Source organism: Myripristis murdjan, chromosome 3, assembly GCF_902150065.1.
Source record: "Myripristis murdjan chromosome 3, fMyrMur1.1, whole genome shotgun sequence".
Taxonomy (NCBI): Eukaryota; Metazoa; Chordata; class Actinopteri; order Holocentriformes; family Holocentridae; genus Myripristis; species Myripristis murdjan.
The window spans coordinates 6,095,001-6,118,330 of NC_043982.1; the positions used below are offsets into that span (position 1 = coordinate 6,095,001).

The 23,330-nt window shown below is 40.4% G+C and overlaps 2 protein-coding genes across 2 annotated transcripts; both read left to right on the forward strand.

Annotated features, from left to right (window-relative positions):
* Nucleotides 1–5,366: 5,366 nt before the first annotated feature.
* LOC115379049 (myosin-14) lies at nt 5,367–11,920 on the forward strand. The gene is made up of 7 exons (XM_030079720.1): nt 5,367–5,488; nt 5,924–6,116; nt 6,261–6,371; nt 6,649–6,859; nt 7,401–7,700; nt 9,883–10,284; nt 10,970–11,920. Exons 1-7 carry the CDS (start codon nt 5,409–5,411, stop codon nt 11,311–11,313), a joined length of 1,641 nt encoding a protein of 546 aa, XP_029935580.1. The 5' UTR covers nt 5,367–5,408; the 3' UTR covers nt 11,314–11,920.
* Nucleotides 11,921–12,707: 787 nt separating this feature from the next.
* cog4 (component of oligomeric golgi complex 4) lies at nt 12,708–23,275 on the forward strand. Its single transcript, XM_030077391.1, has 19 exons — nt 12,708–12,886; nt 14,815–14,897; nt 15,423–15,537; nt 16,213–16,387; nt 16,719–16,912; nt 17,336–17,441; nt 17,532–17,689; nt 17,862–17,920; nt 18,011–18,135; nt 18,408–18,526; nt 18,953–19,119; nt 19,243–19,408; nt 20,277–20,339; nt 20,456–20,569; nt 21,325–21,417; nt 21,495–21,578; nt 21,689–21,790; nt 22,132–22,260; nt 22,400–23,275. Exons 1-19 carry the CDS (start codon nt 12,752–12,754, stop codon nt 22,532–22,534), a joined length of 2,322 nt encoding a protein of 773 aa, XP_029933251.1. The 5' UTR covers nt 12,708–12,751; the 3' UTR covers nt 22,535–23,275.
* The last annotated feature ends 55 nt before the right edge of the window (nt 23,276–23,330 follow it).

Sequence of the window (23,330 nt, forward strand, 5' to 3'; positions counted from 1 at the left end):
GAGATTTTTTGAAAATACATTCAAATATACAAACATTTCAGACGCGTTAAATATAATGTACAAAGAACCAGGGCTATGCATTAAAAAAAAAAAACGAATAAAAGATATCATTGGGAAAAAATAGCCTCCATTAATATAAAATCATTAGAGAATAAAAGACATCAGTCATTCCTCTGTAAAGAGTTCACAGCACAGGCTGACAGTTTTATTACTTTATCTAATGTTTAAAAGTTTGATAGACTTTATATATATTCTTTAAATTCCCATTAAAAAAGCAAAGAAATTGTCCTAAACTTTCTGCCTGTCTCTAGTTTTCTAATGTGACGTCACGCTTTACTGTTTGTAGCACGTGACCTCGGAAACAGGAAAACAATGAATGTTTGTTTTTGTTATGTTTTTTATTATTATTATTAAACAATTGTTCCTTTACAAAGCACACAAGCTTTTCAAGGATTCATACAAGGAATAGAGCAAACATCAGAAATAATTATTGGGGGGATAACATAAAGACAGACAGAAAAGAAAACAAAAAGCGAAACACAGGTACAACTACAAGAGATCCTCACTGAGCTTCAGTTCATTCACTAAGTTAGAAAGTTTCAATGCATTCCTTTTCGTCATACATTTCAGAGATAAGAACTAATGACAAAGTTCTTTCTGGAAAGCACAGAATCTAGGTATAGTCTTCAGGATTCTATTCTTATGCACAAAGAATTTCCCTATAATAACATTAATTGCTAGGTCTTGCGTTCTGTCTATTCTAATTAAACCATACATCACATTTTCTTTAGTTAATTCATAGAAACTGTCAAATTTAGGATACAGCCAGTAATGCACATCTTCCCACAGAGCTTTAACAAATTTACAGTCATAAAATATGTGTTCAGTAGATTCACAGCATTCATCGCAAAACGTGCAGTTCCTGCTCTCCAAACCAAACCAATGACTAAGAAGTTCTCCAGAAGGGTAAATATTATTAATTATCTTAAAGTGAACCTCCTTTGTCTTTGGCGCTATTGGAAAGGTAAAGAATTTGTTTTTCAACTGCTCAGCTTCCACTTTGGAGAAACACAGTAAAATAGAATTTCTATTTGACAGGAAAGGATAAAATTTCTCAACAAAGAATTTCCTAAGTGTGGAAATACACAAGTTTGAGCTAATGAGATCATATCCATTTATCAAAAGATTGAGAAGGCAAGGAATTACCTTACTTTGATAAAGATTACAAGCAGACACAATAGTTGCTTGTGGAATTGCTTTGACAACAACGTCAAACTGTCTGCGGTCATTCAAGTGAAATTTGCCATAAAAATGTTCATAAGTCATAATAAACATTCTGTGATCTTCCAATAAATGTATTACAGACCATATACCTTTTTCTAGCCACTTTTGGTTAAACAAAGACTTATTTCTAGAGGCTATAAATCTGCAGTTCCAGTGTGGGATGACATGGGGACTAAAGTTATGGCTACAAATCATTTTCCAGTAAAGTAAAACCTGTTGATAGAATGTAGAGAGTTTGATGGGGAGTTTTCTGGAGTCATAATCACATCTCAGAGGGAGACTGATACCTCACTGATTCTGGTAATTTGGATAAAACGGGTTTTAATTTTGAAAAAAAAAAAAAAAAAAAGTGCGTTAAATTACAAAATCTGAAGATATATCATTATAGGCTAAGGTCTTGGCTGTTCAGCAATGTACCGGTGCAACCTCCTCATTTTGCATTTTTTTTATAAAATAGGTTTTTCCAGTTATTAGGCTACTTTGATTTTGTCAACATACCGTCACCGCAATGTTTTTTTTTTTTTAATTTGAAAAACATATTTTTGTATTAAAGAGACTATTACTTTAATAACTCAACAGCACCAAAGAAACATATTGTAAGCATATTCATTTAAAACCAATATAACTGCCTCTGACGGTGGTGACACTAATCTGACGGTGGTGACAGTCGCCTCATTAAAACATACATTTCCAAAATTTATACCACTCAAGTCAATGGCTTCTGGAACAACATGGAACAACTTTATTTAACTATTTGGTACAAAAAATAAGAATCCTGAGCACTGTTATAAGCATTTTCCAGACTTCAGTCATCACCGTCACACAGAAAACCTGACGGTGGTGACGTCTGACGGTGGTGACAAAAACCTGCTCTTTCACATGATAAGCATGAGTTGTTCACATTAGCCAGCTTGTTTTCACCCTGTTGCTATCTGCATCAGACCTCTTCTTAAAAAGTATACATTTATTCCATAATCTAATTTTATATTTTTTATACAGAAGTGACGGTGTTGACAATTTATGGTTGTGACAGTAGCAGTGTCCAAAAATATGAAGAGATTTAAGAGAAAATAGAAAACTTCCAGGAGCCTGAGCGGTCTTGAAGCATGCAGTAGAGCTGAAGGTTTGAAAAGGGCTCCTCAGGAATGTAATTGACCTTGTAGTTTTTTTATTATTATTTTTTAAATATATATCTGACGGTGGTGACGAATATCTGGGACACATTGTGAGCAACCACAAAATAATAGTAAATATTGTTCAAAACCCATTGTTTGAAGTTTTTAATACATATTATGATGTACTCTTTCATGTGGTAAAGATATCATTCAATGAAATTATTACTTTTTGTTGTTTTAATCAAGTTGAAATGATTATCTCCTATCCGAGGACAACTGGTTTTGTAGGCCATGGGCCAACATATAATCATTAAATTAATACAAATTAAAAATAAACCTATGAAAAAACCTTACAAATGTGCAAAGGACCCCCTGATTATGCCCTTGATTCTTTTTATTCATTAAAATGTTGTAAATTTCCAGCAGAAATAGGATTTTTCTTACTGGGACATGATTTATCCAAATTCTCAAGAATCAGTGACCTCTTAGTTTTTCAAAAATTAGTTTAGGGATATGCGTTAGGGGGATGCGTTCCTATTTTTTGAAAAAAGGAACGCAGCCAATTAATCTTAATTGTGCCATTAATGCATTCAGTATCAATGGCTTTGAGACCACCTTCAGTATACTCTTTCACCATTACACCTTTTTTAATGTAGTGTGTCTTTCTTTTCCAGATAAAATTAAGGTTAGACTGGTTTATAGCATTTATCACCTTGTCAGGAAGTGACATTGAATAAGCCGGGTAAATGAACCATGAGATGCTCTCCATTTTTGTAAGAAAGACCCGACCGATAATAGAGATGCCTCTTTGAGACCACATATTCAAAAGTGACTTACATTTATTCCAGACTATTCCAGATGTTAAGAGTGGTTAGAGCGCTACTGTCCTTAGTAATGTGTATACCTAAGTATTTCACAGTCGATTTGACAGGGATGTTATGAATTGTAGATAGATAGATAGATAGATATACTTTATTGATCCCAAACGGGGAAATTCTGGAAATTCTGGTAGACAGAGGGGAGTCATGGATTGCCAATAATTCACATTTTTTTAAGGTTTCGTTTTAAGCCAGAGGCCTTTGAAAAGAAACCAATTGTTTGTAGGATTTCGGGAAGCTGACTGCCATCTTTCATAAAAATTGTTGTGTCGTCCGCAAGTTGGCTTATCACCAGCTGCTGACCTAAAACTGTTAGTTTCTCAAAGTCAGTCTTTTTAAAAAGAATGGAGAGCATCTCTACTGCAATTATGAAGAGTAGGCAAGAAATTGGACACCATTGTTTGATTCCTTTATTGATCGAGAATCTTGGAGACATACCTTGTGGTAGAACAACTGTGCTAGTAGTGTTCTTATAAAGGAGTCTATAACTACATCTATAAAAGATTTCCCAAACCCAATTAATTCTAAAGTGCGAAACATAAACTTGTGTTCAATGGTGTCAAAAGCTTTGAAAAAAATCTAAAAATAAAATAAAACCCTCATCTTCAATTAAAGAGCTGTAATCCAGTAGGTCAAGCACAAGCCGTATGTTATTATGAATTGAGCGCCCTTTAATAAAGCCTGACTGTGTCTCTGAGATGATTTGTGTGATATATGTTTTCAATCTATTGGCATAAATGTAAGTAAACATTTTATAATCATTATTAAGCAGGGTTATAGGTCTAAGGTTGTCAATTACTTTTGGGTCTTTATCAGGTTTATGAATGAGAGTGATGATTCCTTGCTTCATCATAGTTGGCAGAATGTGGGTTTCAGAAATTTCTTTTATCACATGGAAAACAAGGTCTTTAATGTCTTGCCAGAAATGCCTATAAAAGTTACTAGTTAGACCATCTGAGCCTGGTGATTTGTCTAAAGACAGGCATGACATTGCTTTTTCTACTTCATCCATAGTGATGGCTGCATCACATAGATTCTTGAAATCTTCATCCACTCTGGGGACCCAATCCTTAATATACATAAAGAAAGCTTCAGCATCTACATCTGAATAGGAGGAAGAGTACAGACTACTGTAAAATCGATATATTTCCTTAGAAATCTTGGCAGGATCAGTGCATTCTAGACTATCAATTAATAAAGTCTTTATAGCATTCCGCTCTTGTGTCCTTTTTTCCAGTCTACAAAAATAGGCAGAACTCCTTTCTCCTTCCTCTATCCAATCGCCCTGGATCTAATATGAGCTCCTTTAGCCTTATTTATGTAGATTTCATCAAGAGATGATTGCAGTGGAATCAGTTTTTGTTTATCACTCTCACTCAATACAGGCTTGTTACAAATAGAATTTATTTCTTTAATGATCATTAATTCTTTCCCTCTACTAGCCCTACTTAATAATTTACTGTTTGAGATGGAAATCTGGCATGCTTTATATTTGATAAATTCCCATTTCTCCCTATAATTTGTAAGGTTTGTATCTTCAGCTATATCCTTAATCATTGCTTTGATTTCCTGATAAAACGGCTCACTTTTCAGAAGGTTCGAGTTTTTCTAACATCAACATTAAGCCTACATACTAGGATTTTCAGTGCGCCAGGCATCTTTTAAATTGAATGCATTACAGAAGTCAACTAGAACAGGATTATAATGGTGACTTTGGTATTTTGAAGGTGCTCTATCAAGCCATTCAACCTTTACCATATTATAATCGCCTCCAAAGACAAGATCTACAGTGGGATACTTCTGTAATAAAGCTTTTACATTCCTTACTATTTCAATCAACAAAGTTTTATTTTGGCTAAGATTATTATATCCATATATATTACCTAGGATTAGAAATCTATCATTTATTTCAAAAGCACAAATTATCCAGTGCCCAGATGTATCCCTTTTAGTGGTTATGACCTTCCTAGGGAAATTGTGTAGTAGTACAGCGACCCCTGCTGACCTAGTTGTGCCATGACTAAAGAATAACAATTAATGTCTGACATATATACGTAGACGCCGCATCGCATCTGAGCCGTACGTCAACGTCGCCGCCATATTGGATGTGGGAAGAATCGGAGCGAAGAAGATGCCTCATTCATGTGCTGCATGGAAGTGTACGAATCGTTTTACTGTCCAAACCAAATCCCAGGGAATAACCTTTCACAGGTAAGACTTAACAGTTACCTTTGATAGTATTTGGCCGACAGACTGCATGATTTCGCCATTATAACATCGTTTTGAGAGCATAATTTGTCGACATTGTGGAAAACACTGTATTCCCGCGCACAAGTCATTCATTCATTTATTTTAATTTATTATGCCCATGGTAGTATATATTTTCATCAAAACATATACAGCTAATAATTTAATAATTCAGTTTACACATTCACAGTCGGAAAGGAACAGGAGGAAGAACAATCTTACATTACCAGAACATAAACAATGAAATAGCGCCGTCAAACCCGCCTTCAAACAATGAAGTCGACATTCTTATTTTAATCAATTGCTCCGAGCATTTTAGTAAGATTGTTGTTATTTGTTTGGCTAACTTTTTGTTAGATTGCTGTCATTTGCTTCACTAACTTTTGTCATACTATGAAGGTTTCCCAAAGATGCTGCTCGGAGGAAACAGTGGGAGGTAGCTCTCCGGAGGGAGGGGTTTTCTGCCAGCTCGTCCTCCATGCTCTGCAGTGAGCATTTCAAGCCGGAGGACTTTGACAGAACAGGTCAGACAGTCAGGATCAGAGATGGAGTTGTCCCTTCTGTCTTCAGTTTCCCAGCTCACCTCCACAGGGTATGAATATCACCATAGGCTGTAAGGTTTAAATAAATGAATGCCATACCATGCTGATTTTTTTCTTTACTGAGTGTGAAGGAATCAATTATGTATTTTGTAATACACTGTGATAAAATTAAAATATTGTATCCTTCACTTTAGCCTGTTGCTACCAGGACAACTGAGAGCTCAAAGAAGGCTCAAGAGACTCTGGCAGTGGACTGTTCCCAGCTTGTCCAAGACACTGATGAAGCCCTACCTGTACCCAGTGTTGTGAGTACCAAACAGACATGCCCACTCTGTCACTATTTTCAGACGTACTCGCATACACATATGCACATACATGAAAACATGTCAGTCATGAATGTGTATCCCTGACACACACACACACAGTGCTGGCAGAACAAATGTGGGGTGATGAGATAAAGAATCTGGGACAGTTGACATCACTTTGTACTAGCAAAGATGTGGCTGACTGTGACTGGGTGATTGAGTGTAATAGTGTAATATAAACATGAATTATAATATTTTCATCCTTTGTTTCTACTAGGACCACTCCTATGTCCTGCCTTCATCACCTGATGATCTAAGGGCCAGACTTAGTGATGCCTTGGCTAGGGTGGAGAGTCTGGAAAGAGAGAAGAGGAATGCAAAGGATAGAGAAAGGAGGGCAAAGAACACTGTGTGCAGTCTCCCGGAGGATCTCAGAGGGAAGAAACTCATAAATGAAGAGCTGAAAGACAAGCTTGACTCATACTCAGGTAAAATAAAAATTTGTAGAAAATCTAAACTTAATTGCATTATACTTTACTGTCTTTGTTTAGACTCCCTTGTTATTTCTTATCTTAGCCATCTGAGAAGATCACATACATTGTTTTTGGTGCCTAACTGTTTCTCAAGTATATTAGTGTGTGTGAATGTATAAACGAGAGGCATTAACTTAAATTTCTTTGTAGAAAGGCGCTTTATGAAATTAAGTACATTTACTTGTATTAGTTTACAGCACAGCCTTGCCACATCCAATATGGCGGTGACGTTGACGTATCGCAGCAGCGGGCAAACCCACTCGATGCGGCGTCTACGTATTTATGTCTATGGTTTCAATGTCTTTAAGTGAGTTTACTGTAACATTTGGTCAGTGATTATTATTATTATTATTATTATTATTATTATTATTATTATTGGTTATAATAGCAGTAGTAGTATTAGTAGTAATAGTAGTAGTAGTAGTAGTAGTAGTGGTAGTAGTGGTAGTCGTAGTAACAATGTTGTTATAATCTTCCTTTATGACTTCAAATAAAGATATACACAAAAAAAAGGAAAAAACTTGGAACACAGGAAGTATCGCGGAGCTCAAGATGGCGCCTCGGAAGAGGAGTGTAGTGTGGAATTTTTTCCGAGTGAAAGACGAGGAAGGGGTCGAGTGTCTGCTCTGCATGCTGTACCTCATCCACAAGGGCCACACCACCAGCATGCTGCGGCACCTGCGGATCAAACACCCCGCAGAGTTCGCCAGCGCCGAGCTGCTGGCGGTGCCGGAGGCGGAGCCGGGGCCACACGGGGAGCAGCAAGCCGAGGCGGACGGCGAGCAGTACTGCTCCGGTACGGATGTTTCCACCCGCCTGTCACACACACTCACTTCACTGAGCGACCTGGCTCCTGCTGGATAAATGAATAGAATAGAATAATGCCTTTATTGTCACTATACACATGTACAATGAGATTAAGAGCAGCTCCTTTTTAGTGCAAACATGTAATAGTGAAGAACAAAAAAAATAAAAAAAGATAAATTACAATATAGATAAAAATAAGTTATATATACATCAAGTAGTTCTATGTACAGTAAGGATTTAGTGGTGATATTGCACATTTTATAGAAGCTTATCAACGTACTTCATTCATATGTTAACATGAACACCAGCTGCCAAATTCACAGCTGAATCAGAATGATTTGAACTTGACAGCAAAGCAGTAAAATCTCCTCCATCGTCAGTGGACAGTGAAGGGAAACTCCCACAGTGGATTTGTGTTTACACGATGTTTACAGTATAGTGGTGTTATGAACAAACAATAACGCTGAGCTCCTTATTAACAGGGTCGTGTCTACATGGTAACCCTACATTTGTGAAACTGTAGCTAGATTTTTTACATGATAGTTGTTTGTTCTTGTGTACTGTGTTGTTAACCTTAAGCTTAAGCAATCAGCCCAAATAGTGACCACCCAAAATGTGGCACATTCCTTTACGTACAGAGTTTTGTTTCCTAGCAAGGTGAGGGAATTTCTAATTGACTTGCATTCATTCGTCAAAGCCTTTTTTTAATGTTAACAGCAGGGCTGGGGCAATTTGTTTAACTCTATATTCCATACTGTCTTGATACTTGGCTGCTGATTCAATATGTGTTGTGATTCTGAATTATTGCCTTTTTTTTTATTTGCACCATAATACAGAGACAATTACATAGATTAAAAAAAAAAAAACAATAATACAGAAAGTGCTGGAGAGGTAAAAAACCCAAAATGGGCTTATTCAAAGAAACCTCCCCCCAAAAACGATAATATAACAAATAAAATAAAATACTCAAAATTCAATTAACGACAGAAACAACATCAACAAAAGTACAAATACCATATTATAACACCAAAAAACAGTATAAAATGAAGAGTAAAAGTGAAAATGAAATTAGGTACAAGCTGTAGAGTCTTGGTGTATTAGATAGGACTTTAGTCTAGACTTAAAATTAATCAGAGATGTAGATGTTTGCGCTAAATGAATGTATGAATTCCAAAGTAATGAACCTCTGTAAGTAAAAGAAAATTGACTACAAGTATTGCAATGTCAAACTTAATGAGACTAGAATATTTGAAGCAGGCAGAGTAAAGTGCTAGTGCTGTGCTGAATCAAGTGCACACATGCAAGAGTGTGCTAGAGTTGTGTGAATCTAGGGTTACCGTCTAGACACGAGCCCTGAGCTCATGATTCCAGGTGTTCGCTTTGAAGCAGCTGTATTCCCTCAAGTGACAAGATGTTTCCTCAGTGGGATAATGTCCTGCTGCTGGAAAAGCACAGAAATGGTCCCTTTATTTAGAAATGAATGAGAAATGAGAATTTGACATGTAAATGACATGACAGTTCAAGTAAATGAACTGTGATTAGGTCTGTGCCTTACAGACAAGTGACAAAAATGAACAAACGGCATCAAGGGTGAGAGATTCATTCAAGGATAAATAGCATATACACAGCCACATCTCGCAAAAAGTCATTGATGTTAGTAATATGTCAAAATTCAGATTCCCAATGATATGTTTTACCCGGAAATATATGTTAGTAGCCATTTTCATGTCATACATCCCTGATCATCTCACATGTGACTCGATACAACAGGTCCTGTGAATTTCTATTCAATATCAATGCATTATTATGACACATTTAAATCTATAAATGCATGTAGACCACCAATGCCACTAAAGTATTTACTGAGTTCCTGTAAAAACTAAAGTATTGTCACATCATGCACCGTTTCAACTAAACCTACCCAGCTGTTTTTAGCTGTCTGAAATAAAGGGACAAAGTACATACAAAAATTAATATTGCTGTCATATGTAGCTATATGTGTAGCTTGCAATATGGGGATGTAGGTAATAAACCTGATTGTTTTGCTTTTTGTGGAGTGGTAAATAACTTTTAAAGCTTACAGTTAGTAGTCTAATCACTCAGTCACATGTAAAGTAATGGGAACAGAGAGATAAAGCAGGTTGTGACAAGCTTGTCTTCCTTTTCATTAGTGGAGGTGGCGCTTGAGGACGAGGACTCTGACATCACCACAGTGAACGGAGCGGAGATTTCCTGCGCAATCAATGAAATCATCGAAGCTGCAGAAGATGCCACGGTAGACCCGAAGAAACAAAAAGAAGCTAACGGTGACATACGTACATCGCGCAAACGGAGCTCGATTTGGATCCACTTTGAGCGCATGGAAAACCAGAGGCGTGCCGTGTGTCTGATTTGCAAGAAAAAGATCCACCACAACAGCAACACTAGCAACCTGCACCGGCACCTGTCCAAAAAACACCCTGTGGCCTTTTCAGAGCTGGGGGGCACCATGAAGAAAACAGCACCCGGCATGTTACAGCGCAGTGAAATGAACACAACTAAAGAGGCAACAGTAGTAGAAGAAAATTGCTCAGGTAGGTCTTTTCAGTGTGCCGTGGTTTATGGATGTTACAAATTCATGTTGTTTTTCAGAAGCATCTTCATGAGTGAATCATACTCAGGCAAAGTACATATATCTTACCTTCTTGTCAAGGGCAAGTTGATATTAGGGCTGAGCGATTATGGATAAAATCAAATAAGATAAAACATCTTTGACAAAATACGTTGATATCGATACTGGGACAATACTTAAAGGTTGATTAATGGCTCTTTCATTAGATATTTTCGCCTAAGACGTTTTTGCTTTTGGGCAAATTGTAGCAAAAGGGCTGTATCACCTGGTGTGATCATTTAGGCTGCAGATTGTCAGCTTTAATCTGATGGCACTTTTAGTCACACCAAAGGAATAATTTGAAAGTGCATGTTTTGTCAAAACCACCTTTGATTCATCCACAGTTTCAAGATGGGTGGATTTTTCACACCAGTAAATTTGCCTCAAACTCAAACTTTAAATGAAATGATCAGAGCTCACTGTTTGTACATATTTATTTTAAGAAAGCCTTTATGTATCACAACAGTAATAACCAAATCTAAGCTAAGTGGCAGACTCTACAACACTTTGGCTGTACCTAAATATATCGAGTGTGAAGAAACAATACTTTGTAGTTCCATCCTTGACTGGAAAACCAAAACGCCTCTGGTTTTTGCGTCTGTTTACAGATGTGCCTCAGGGTACAAGACTTTACGAAGCAGAAATCCGAGTGTTTGAGAGGGAGCGGGAGCTGATCGAGGCTCTGAGAAGCGCCCAGAAGGAGGAGGCGCGGGCTCTGGAGCATCAGAGGGAGCTGCTGGAGATGCTCCGCGTGGCAAACGCCAGGGAGGCAGCCGCAGAGAGAGAGAAGATCGAGTTCTTGAGGAGAGCACAAGAGGAGGAGTCCAGAGACTTGAGCAGGCAGAGGGAGGAACTGCAGAGAGACAGGGAGGAGCTGGAGAGGCAGCAGAGGCAGCTACAGCACGAGAGGGACGAGTTTTGCTTGTTGTCCCGAGAGCAGCAAACCACCTGACTGAAAAAAAACTGTCCCACAGGGACGAGACGAGAGCCGGCGGCTGTCCCACAGGGAGACTGTGACGGCCAGCAGGACTCAGCGGGTTTTGACACACATAGTCATCACTGAGATTTTGTTCAAATGCATGGAGACTGATTCAAAGACATTGGGAAAACGTCAGTCCCTCTCTTAGTAAAATATATTTTGTAACGGTGCTTGCAACGATGCTTATTTGAATATGACTGAAGATACACTCCCTGTTTTTCTGATATTTTTCATCTCCAGGCAGTAGCACACAGGGCGGGCTAACTGTTCAACTTTGGGCATTGTAAACTAAATAATCCCTGAAAATGTTTGTGAATTATTCTATCAGATATATTATTCATGTCTCTGTATAGATGCCATACTACCTCAGTTCTGCCAGTTCATACTATACAAGGAGATTAATTATCATAACAGCCCACCACAGCATACGACTAGGGTATGTCATAACAAAAACAGGCAAGTGGAAAAAAACTTTTTTTTTACTAGTTCTCTTGTCATAGCTTTAAAACATTTCGATCTTCAAAAGCAAATGTATAACTTCTCTCATCCTCCTCCAACAAAATATACAGTGGTGTCAGCAGCAAGTCTCCTCTCAGAGTTTGTATGTTGAAATAAGTGACGTCTGTCAGATTTTTATGTGTGATCAATTTGCCAGTGGGTGCTACAGTTTGGGGGGGGGACTCCCTCGTAAGAGGAACGTGTTTGTTGTTGAACAAATCAGCAGTGACCGAGCTTTTCCTCATGGAACCTCCAAAAACCAAAGAAACAGCTGGACCTGGTGGTTTTCTCAGTGCAGTCACAGCCTCCTCTATACTGTAGGAAGCCACACAGTAAAAGCTCAGGTTTTTAAGATTTTTTTTCATGTTATTTTTAATTTTTGGAGTATATTCAAAGTTCAGATGTCACAGGGCATTAAAGAATACAAAGGTAAAAACAAATGAATCAGACATTAAGATTTAAAACAAAAACATCACATTATCCCAACATTAATAGTAAAACAAACAAAGAAACAACATGAAGAACATAAAATACTGGGTACACAAGAAAAAACTGATATAACTCAAGGACAGATAGAAGTGATGACATAAAATAGGCATATGCAGTTGAAATCCATTTTCTATATAACAGATTTGGTCCAATTATCTGAAAGGCTTAATGGAATGGAATGGACTTTATTGTCATTGCGTGACCAGGCACACAGCGAAATTAACTTAATTATCTAGACTTATACTAATTATGGACTTCTTAACATGTTACATTCACGTCAGACTATGAAATTGCAGCACGCATGCGCAAGAGAACGTTTTATTTATTTATTTTTCTTTACGGCAAACGTCGCAAACTTGCTCAGTGTGTCGTAAATGCAGTCGCGAGGAGCTGTGACGTCAGCTGCTGTATCCTGGACACGAAGATGGCTGACAGCGGCTCCCTGGCAGCGAGGAGGTGCGACTCCGCCGGTGTGTCCAGTGTGAGCATGGAGGCCATCTCGGCTCTGACGGAGCTGGAGGACCTGGAGCGGGTTTACCAGCAGCTCTGTGCCGAGGAGGTGAGGCTGTCCGTCCGCACACACGGCCCGGCTGGATGGCTAGGCTCCCCGCCGGCACTCGGAAACCTGTGACGTTGCTAAACCTGTTTGATGTGTAAAAATGTTGCTAGAGCCCAGTGAAAGGCTGCAGCCTCGGCTGTAGTGTGGTGAAACTGGCACCTGGTCGTCCAGGTTCAAGGAAAGTTTTCAGTCTTGACAAGGCGGAAGTCAGGAGCTGCACCTGACCGTCCCACAACAACAACAACAACAACAACGACACCTCTGTGCTGTGGTTAGGAGTGTCGAGGTATTCACTTTCTGGAAACCTTGTCTGTCACAAGCATGACAGAAAACCAACAAACATAAAACCAACAGCAGGTTAAAATAATGTCAAACAACTGACTTGTTAAAGAGTGCTGTTGGTGATGTGCAAATAGTGGCGTGTGTAAATGTCTTGACCAGTGTGATAAAGTTGTCAAAGTGATGAAAAGGCCTGCTGGTCCGCTGCATGATGCTGCCTACAGTGGTGTCAAATGGCAGCAGCAAAGTGTGAATGATACATGGGAACAAAACACAGCTGACAGCACACCTTGTAGTCCTGCTTTAAATGTAGATGGGTGACAGGAAAAACCTGAGGGAATGAATGCAGAAAAAAGGAGTGCAGATGGTTTCATACAGTTGTGCTTGACACAGTATAGTGATCAGCATCCTGTCATGCTCTGAGGCATGTGTAATAATGCTGCACAGGGCCAGTTGACCTCAGGTTTGGATCCGAATGGTACGAGGAAAAGATCTAAGAGACTTTGAAAGAGGGTTTGTTGTTGGGGCGGGGATGGCAGTCATGAAGGCTTGTTTGAAAAGGAACAGTTGACTAAAAGGGGCATCTGCATTGAAGATTTATGGGAAAGATATCAGTAAAGACGCTCGGAAATCGTGATCAATTGTGATTGCACATTTGATGACCGTGGTGCTTGTACGTTAGTGTGATATATGAGGAAAACCAGAAGAGCAACTTCTCCTCAGATTACAGAGGATGTCAGTAAGACCAGTCTGTCAACAAACTCAGACGGATTTTATTACAAAGACAAATGTTCATTCGAGAGTTCAGTGGTGCAGAAAACACAGTCACTCTCAAGTCGTGGAAAAAAGTGATGTGGTCAGATGAGACACCCTTCACCAGATTCTGGACAAGTGGGTGAGTGCATTCGTGGCGTCCACCAGGTGAACATTACAGGCTGAAATACTGGACCCCTACAGTGAGGGGGTCTGCTGGCTCTATTATGCTGTGGGGGGCATTTTCCACTTGTCCCCCTAGAGAGAAGGCTCACTGCAAATCAACACAAAGTTATTCTGAGTGATCAACTTTGACAGTTCCCCTCATCTACAGGGCATGAGGGCTCACTGACCGATTTGATGAGGATTAAAAGCAGGTTAAATCAACCCAGCTGAGCACCTTTGCATCGTGTTAGACACCTCTCTTTCCACCACCATCATCAAAACACCAAATGAGGGTATATCTTTTGGAAGAACGGAGCTCCATCCCTCCAAGAGCTCCAGAGATTTGTAGAATCTATGCCAAGGAGCATTGAAGCTGTTCTGGTGGCTCATGGTGGCCCGACACTTTTCTAAGACACTTTATTTTGGTTTTTAATTCATTACCTGTCTGTATATTGGCTGCAGCTCTCACTAAATCCGAATTTAAGGACAAGTAGAAAATGTGTCAGGGGATGCCAAATTCCAGATGGGGCTTTTAAGTAAAGGATTCTGCCCGTGGACCACATCCATAGTGATCGTGTTCATATGGTGGGTTAGCCGTGCTCATTCATGTAAGCATATCAGCTAAAATAGGGCATGAATGATTGCCCAGACGGCCTGGAAGCTGTGAAATTTGTATTGTATAGCTTTTTTCTTGTTTGGTATGACATGTGCTGTTGTCTGTTCTGATACAGAAAGAAGTGGAAGCTGAACTGGACAAACTGGTGGGGCAGCAGGGGAGCATTCACACCAAGATGCTGGCTCTGCAGAGGATGGGGTAAGGTTTGAGCAGAGTGTTACAGATTGTACATCAAGCTGATGTCGGTGCCTAGTGGAACAACCTTGTAAACCTCACTATGTCTTATTTCATACATACATTATTAACAAGGCATGTACAGGTTATGCTGCTGGTTATTACTTCATTTTCAGTGTGACATTTGTCTCAGCTGTTAACACACAGACCAACAGCACAGCTCAACGGGAGTCGTATTTAGTTGTAATACAATATGTATCTGTTCTTGGATGCTGTATTCATTGTGTTTATATTTGCTGTGGCTGTAGAGAGTGGACTAAAACAAACCTGTATCCTCCAGGGATTAGCTGAGCACACATTACAAATGACAGCCCAAACTCATTTAAGAATGACAGCTGATCGCTTGATGATCACTGATATGATCCTGCTAAAAAAAATGAGCAGATGGCTCAAAGTAGGCCAGGTAGCACCGCTTGTGTTTCACTGGACTTGTTATGCAGGTGTGTGAAAGTGCAGAGTCCTACAAAACACTGTCACTTTGCCCCTCAGGCCCAATCTGCAGCTGATTGGAGGAGATGCCAGTCAGCTGTCAGGCATGATCACCTTTACCTGTAGCCTGGCTGAGAACGTCAGCCGCAAAGTCCGACAGCTGGACCTGGCAAAGGTATGTATACACACACACACACACACGCACAAGCTCTTCACATCTGGGAGTCACATGAATTAATTCAATTCATGTGGGGATGTGGAGGAGAACCTTAACTTGGGAATACCTTTTTTATTCACACCAAAAATTCAAGTCCCCATGAAATGACATCTACTTCCTGTAAAAAAAAAAAAAAAAACCTTAAACAGTGACATCATTCTGCAGTAGTAGGTGTAAATTAAAATTTGGGCCAGTAAAACCTTCACAAATCTTTAAGCATCCTCTCTCATCCACCTACCTCTACAAATAAAATGTGTTTCTCTCTCAAACGGATTTCCTATTGGTTTGCACTTGTGAATAGTCCCTCCCATCCTCTTTCAACAGGAAATACATCAAATCAAGAAAGTAAGAGTCCATTTCATGGGGTCTTTAAAAACTTATTAGGCTAAATGTCGATTGCATGCTTTGTATTCAATATACACAATACTGACTGAGTAATGTCAAACCAGTGTTATGTACTTGTATATGAAGACTGGATAAAGGGTATATTTTGGTAAATGTGTCTTTAATGTCTTTACAAAAAAAAAAAAAAAACAAAGCTTCGCTGAAAGTTAACGTCGTCACTGTACACAGTGCAATCCCACACATACTCAGAGATTCTGTGAGTTCATCTCTGGTGTTTTTTCTTCCCAGACACGGCTGTATAACGTCATTCAGCGTGCTGATGACATCCTTGATCTGAAGTTCTGCACAGACGGCGTGCAGACAGCGCTGCGGAACGAAGACTACGAGCAGGCCGCTGCCCACATCCATCGATACCTTTCTCTGGACCAGTCGGTCATTGAGCTGAGCAGGCAGGGAGAGGAAAGTAAGAGGCCCGATAGGCTCAACAGGCACCACGACAGAGTGTGGAAAAACATTGGGGTCCTGTTGAGTTTTCTCTGTTTTTGATGATTTTAACATTGAATTTGGTCAGAACTTTTGAGTTTTAGCCGTTTATAAAGGAAGCCTGAGAGAGAACAATGATCATATCAAGTTTAATGTAAAAAAATACACATTAAGGCAGAACACTGAACACATGGTGAATACTTACTCTCAGCACTGTAAGAGAGCAACATACGGCCGCCACAGAGGAGACATGTGCTCAGGCTTCACGAGACAGGAAGTGTAACGCTGACGCCGCCTCTCTGTGTGCCCAGGCAGCGCCGTGGACGCCAGTCTGACGATGCTGCAGGAGGCGGAACAGAAACTAAAGGTCATTGTCGCCGAGAAACTGGATGAAGCCGTGGCAGCGGTTGACCTGGCACAGGTGGAAAGGTTTTTCAAAATCTTTCCTCTGCTGGGGCTCCACCAGCAGGGCCTTGCCCGCTTTGGTCAATACCTCTGCAGCCAGGTCGGTACTGAAGTGCAAGAGAATCTGTAAAGTGTCGGTTTGAGGTGGAGGAGGATAGCGTTTGATTGCTAGTTTGAATTCCTGGACTGGAGAATACATTTTCTCACTCATTGGCTCTATTCTGTTTATTTTCTTAGCATTTTGCTCTTATGTTTAAAACAAAATAAGCCTGACCATTGCACTCCTTAGTATTGGTTGTTTGTAATATCTGTAATCTAGGAATTTGAGATTATTCTGCTGTTATAGCACTAGATGCCAAAAACTGTCAAATGTCCTTTGTCCTTATAATTCTCTACTCCAAGCCACCATAGAGAAGGCGTTTTTACTCAGGCTAGTGTTAAATGGTCAGAAGTAGTGTTATATTATGGAAAATCACCAGTTCTAACTCTGTTATGGATCTTTCTTTCACGCATGCTCACGCAGCTGGCCTCTAAAGCTGAGGAAAACCTGCTCTTGGCTACAGGTGGAGACTTGGGTGACAAGAGAGCACCACTGATATTTGCTGATACTCTGACGCTGTTACTCGAAGGTGAGATGATAGAACTGACACGATACCCAAGTGTGCATGCGCCTCCATTTGTCGGTTTGCAGACACTTATTTGTTTGTGTGTGTTTCCAGGCATTGCTCGTGTGGTTGAGACTCATCAGCCTATAGTAGAAACATACTATGGTCCCGGCCATCTGTACACGCTCATCACTCACCTGCAGCAGGAGTGCGACCGGCAGGCCCAGAAAATAGTTGACAAGTTCATCCAGCAGAGAGACTACCTCAACAAGGTGTGTAGCATTCAGAGTTCTGTTCACTCCTGGGATTAACATCGAATGCATCCACCCTTTTCACACCTGTGGTAAAACCAAGTGTGGACAGGGTCTCAAATGCAGGACACATTTCCTTTTTTTTTTTTTTTTTCAATTCTGTGGCCACTGTAACCCCGAGTCCCTCGTGCAGTTTCAGATTGTCCAGAGCAGCATGATGAAGAGTGTGCCAGCTGAGAGGATCGAGCCCAGGTATCTGAGTGTGTCTCAGCAACATTCCTGAATCCTCAGGAGGTTTGGCTGTTTGCCGTCTCTCTTCACGTGTGTATTTCTTGTGAACAGGGAGCTGGACCCCGTGTTGATGGAGGTGACTCTGATGAACGCAAGAGCCGAGCTCTACTTGCGCTTTTTGCGTCGTCGCATGATGGCCGACTTTGAAGTTGGGGACGCCCAGAGCGTCACACAGGGTAGAGTACATTAAAGAATGATAATGCATGTGAAGGACCATCTCAGTGATTTTGAAGGTTTAGCATAATATCTTCTAAATGTAAATCCAACATCATTTTTCCCCTCTTCTATCCAGCCTTTGGTTTCCATTCATTCCACTACGATATGAAAATGAACTTTCAAAGACTTCAAACTTTCTTCACACCAGTATTCCATCACTGTTATAAAGTTTTCCTAAAAGCAGCAGCACTGTTGTGTTTTGATGACTTCTTTTTTTTTTTTTACCACACAGAGCATCAGCAGAATGTGGAGAAGCTCCTGAAGCATTGCTTGCTGAGCAGGACGATGCAGGAGCTGATTGGCTATTACATTCCAATGGAGGAGTACTACATGAGGGAGACTGTCAACAAGGTAAATCACTCACGCTAGAAAAATGTGCCGGAAACAAATAACAGGAGCAGGATGTAAATGTTGTAATGAAGGATATGTACAGTAAGTAATACAAAGGTTAAAATCACAGTGAAACAGCATTTTCAAAGCATCTTATTTCCTTAATTTGATGCATTTCCTGATGTTTTTTTTCTGTTTCAGGATGTAGAAAGGATACAAAAGAGTAATACAATGGAACTTGAGTTGTGGACAGGAAGGCAGTTTATTAGATAGGAGGGCTGTTTTCCACAAGAAAATGTAAAAGTGAAAAAGTAATTTTGATGTCATTGTGATTTGAAATATTTAGACAGCTCAGAATGATGATTTTTTTTTTCTCATTAAATGAACTATATCAATAGCAATTAAACTTTTAGTTTATAAGTCATTATATGAGCTTTTCCCCCTCAGGCTGTTGCAATGGATACATATGAAAAAGGTCAGCTGACCTCCAGCATGGTGGATGACTGTTTCTACATCGTGAAGAAGTGCATCAGCAGAGCCTTGTCCAGCTCCAGCATCGACTGCCTGTGTGCCATGATCAACCACGCAAACTCAGCGCTGGAGTCTGACTTCAGGTGTCCACATGCACTTTATCCCAGCCTCATTTGAAATATGCATAAGCTCCCGGCGCTTCATCCTCACTTGTGTATCATATCTACCCGTCTCTTCCTTGTGCCCCGCCTGTCTCCGCCTCCCAGGGAGGTTTTGTATAATAAGCTGCGGCAGGGCTTCCCTGCGACCACGCTGCAGGATATCCAGCGCGGCGTGAGCAGTGCAGTGAGTCTGATGCAGAGCAGCTTACAGCAGGGCAAGTTCAACACTCTGGGCATTGAGAGCGCTGAGAACGCCAAGGCTGCTTTTCTGGTAAGAATCAGGAAAACAGAGCACCGACCAAAATGTGCTCTCCTTTTCAGGTCCTGGTGCTCACTGTAGAGGAAAAAAATTAAAATACTACCACACTCACAACATAATGCTTTATTATGAACCTTTCTTAAGACTTTGAGAAACACAACAGAAATATTCCTGAAGTTTTTGAAAAGTCAAGTATATTTTTAATAATGATCGTAATCTTAAAACCTAGTAGAACTAGAGGGTACATTTAAGATATTTTTTATTGCCTCCATCATTTCTTGTATCATTCTAAGGATTCTTTCCATAATAACAATCTGAGCTTGTCAGTGGCAAAAACAAACACTGTCAGAGGACATTATTTGATTTTTTGCTGAAGTGATCTTGCTCAATACTGGACCAGTTCCAGAGTTGTTGTTTTTTTTTTTTTTTTTTATCCTTTTCTGTCATTTGAACACCAAAAGGTGGAAAATGTGGCCCAGGTTGAAAAATACTGAAATTATTCTTCAATTAGCAAATAGGTGTAGAATCAAGCTGCAGATGTGACAGAGACTTTTCTTAAAGGCAGGAATAAAGACAGCTGTAGTAATCTAAGTAAAAGGAAAGAGATGTATGAATGACCTCCTTTCAGTCAGCTGAGGATAGCAGAGGTTTAATTACTGACAGCCACAGAAAGCACAACTGCACAGCCCTTTAAACCTGTGTGTAAAAAGTTAAACTGGGGCCAGAGAATACCCCAAGAGGTTGTGTGTTTTACGTTTGAAGCCAAAATGCTCAGTCATCTGCAAACGTGTAGCAGAGCAGGTGTGTTTCAGCCAGCTGTTGAGTGTGACATACCACTGAATAGATACACTACTCTGTTTTGTCTTTCTTCCTCCCTCAGGTGACTCTAAATAATGTTGAGGTGTGCAGTGAGAATATCACAACTTTAAAGAGGAACCTCGAGGTAGGTTATGCTGAGGTATCATTTTTGTATGTTTGAGGTGCTCCACTTCTTCTCTTTGTCATGTCGTTGTATAGTTTGTCACAGCCTGGAAACTGGCCTTTTTTTTTTTTTCACAGAACGACTGCTCCAAGTTGTTCACGCAGGGCAGCGGTTCTGGCGAGCAAGCCAAGATTGACAGCTGTTTGTCAGACCTTGTCAACACATCCAGCAAGTTTAAGGATCTCTTACAGGTTGGTTCTGAACTACAGGATATACACACACTCCTCTTGTTTCATTCAGGTGCCATTCAGTGGGGAACAGGTCTCTGTCAGTGTGTTTTGAAAATTGATAGTTCAGTATTATTTACTGGTAAGTCAATATCAGTGATTTTGTATGAGTAGCATGATATCTACATCACCACATCATATTTTAGAACTACAATTTGGAGTAGAACTCAGTTTTTCCTCCCTTTTCTCCAGCCATTGGTTTTCATTCATTCCACAACGATATGAAAATGAACTATCAGAGACTTAAAACTTTCTTCACACCAGTGAAGTGTCATCGCCGTAATGAAATCCTCCACATTAGTTTTAATAAAAGCACCAGCACTATTTGTTTTGTGTTTTGATGAAAATAGTCAGAAAATAGTCCCAGAGGAGTCCCAGAGGAAAAGTTTGCTTTACACAGTCCGTTATCAGTTCTGTGGTTGATGAATGTTGACGACTTTGTTCGCTGCAGAAGCAGAACATTATAAGGCTGTTTCAACCAAAAAGTCACATTTAAAAAGGGAGGGATTTTGATCACATGTTGTGAAATCTTTAGTGTTCCACACTGTTTGCAAAATAGTTTGTTGTGGTGTAAAATGTGGGTAAATTGTTGTAAATGAGCCACTCAAATTCAGAGGTTTGGTGCTGTGCTCTTATGTGTCAGTGTGCTACACTTAACTGTATGTCGCTTTGGATGAAACTGTGTATGCTGTGTGTAATGTTGTGATTTTGTTTTACAGGAGGGCCTGACTGAATTGAACACTACTGCCATAAAGCCTCAGGTGAAACCCTGGATCAGCAGCTTCCTGTCCATTTCACACAACATTGAAGAGGTAATGGTCTCAAAAGTCGCACCAACACAGTCAGAGGTTACAAGGCATCAAAGTGTAACTGGTTGTCTTCTGTGCAGGAGGAGTTTAATGAGTATGAAGCCAATGATCCCTGGGTGCAGCAGCTCATTGTTAATTTGGAGCAGCTGATGGCAGAGTTCAAGGTATCTGCACCAAGCAGTATCCACTTCAGCACAGCATCTCTGAACTTTTTTCAACAGAATCAAAAATGTCAGCTAAACACCTTACCCTTTTATTTGGCTCCCCTCACCAGGCGGCCCTCTCTCCCGTTATCTACGACACTCTGACCAGCCTGATGACCAGCTTGGTATCCATTGAAATGGAGAAGACGGTCCTGAAGTGCTCTTTCAGCAGGGTGAGGAGCCAGGCCTCACCACAAGGTGGCACCAAGCACACTGTGCTCTGTGCATTGCTGACATCACTGACAGACGTGATGAGAAGACCACCCCAAGCTATGATTTATTAATGAGTTCAGAGAAGGGTGTTTCCTTTTGGCAGGATTGCACCAGCCTATTTTAAGCAGTCTGCCTGCTGAAATTATGAACCAGTGTACCGCTGAAAGAAAGGCATATTCAGTTGCATCAGATACACTATATGCTTCAAGAAAAACAAAATCAGATTAAAATCCTGAATAAATTGTCATTATTATGTATTATTTTAAGTTTTTCTTTTCTCTGCTGATGATTTGCTCCCCAGCTCGGAGGGCTGCAGTTTGACAAAGAGCTGCGCTCTCTCGTGGCTTACCTCACCACCGTGACAACCTGGACCATCAGGGACAAGTTTGCCCGCCTCACACAAATGGCCACCATCCTCAACTTGGAACGGGTAAGCTGCATCATCGATTCTTCAGTACAAACATGCACAGAGAGTACATGTGATAACAGATTTGTCTGTCTTTACCTTAACCCTTAAGCATCATGAATGTCTGCATTGGCTCACTCTGCACCTATTTGTGTGTATGTAGGTAACTGAGATCTTGGATTACTGGGGCCCAAACTCGGGCCCGCTGACATGGCGGCTGACCCCAGCGGAGGTGCGTCAGGTTCTGGCGCTGCGGATTGACTTCAGAAGTGAGGATATCAAGAGGCTGAGGCTCTAAATCTAGCACGCTGATAGTCAGTGATGGGACTGGAGCGCACACCTTGTGATGCATTTCACTAAAGAGCAGCTCTGCAAAATCCAGGTTTAATCCATATATCTGTAAATGGATGTGGGTTGGGCACGGGCAAATGGCTGGGGATTTCTTTTTGGTGGAAACCGCCTCAGTGCTCACCCGGGACATTTCAGCTTCTGCTCCATATACGGTGTCTCTGTGCTCTGCTGATGCCAGTCTATACTGCAGTTTATAGCTGAGTTTTTAGGGGGAGACAATTATTCAGTGGTTATATGGCAATGATGGTGATCATTTTGAGGTGAATATATGAGAATATTTTCTTTCATGTGTAATTATGTCATACTGGGAGTTCCAACCTTTTAACCTGTAACTGGCTCCATGAAACGAGGGCACACTGGGACTGAAGACTGGAGCTCTGCGACCGTCAGTGAAACAGAGCAGTAATGAACATCATCTCCATTAAACTGACAGAAGCAGGTCAGACAGCTGATCCAGCCTAGTCATTCAATATATGAATAGCTCCTTGTCTGTGATGATGGAACACTTTTAACCTAATAAATTGAGAGCCGCTGTGGCGTACTTTCTGATCCCTGCCATCCACCACATTTCACGAAGTGCTGCCCTATTGCCATGTAAAAGCTGTTCCCGGTCTTTTATATACTGTACATATTTGTGACAAAGCAATGAATGAAGGCAGTGAAGCATTAAAGTGGGCCATTCTCATAACGCTCAGCCTAATTTTGTAGTCTAACCTTAATTCTGCATGCACCTGAATGGATTA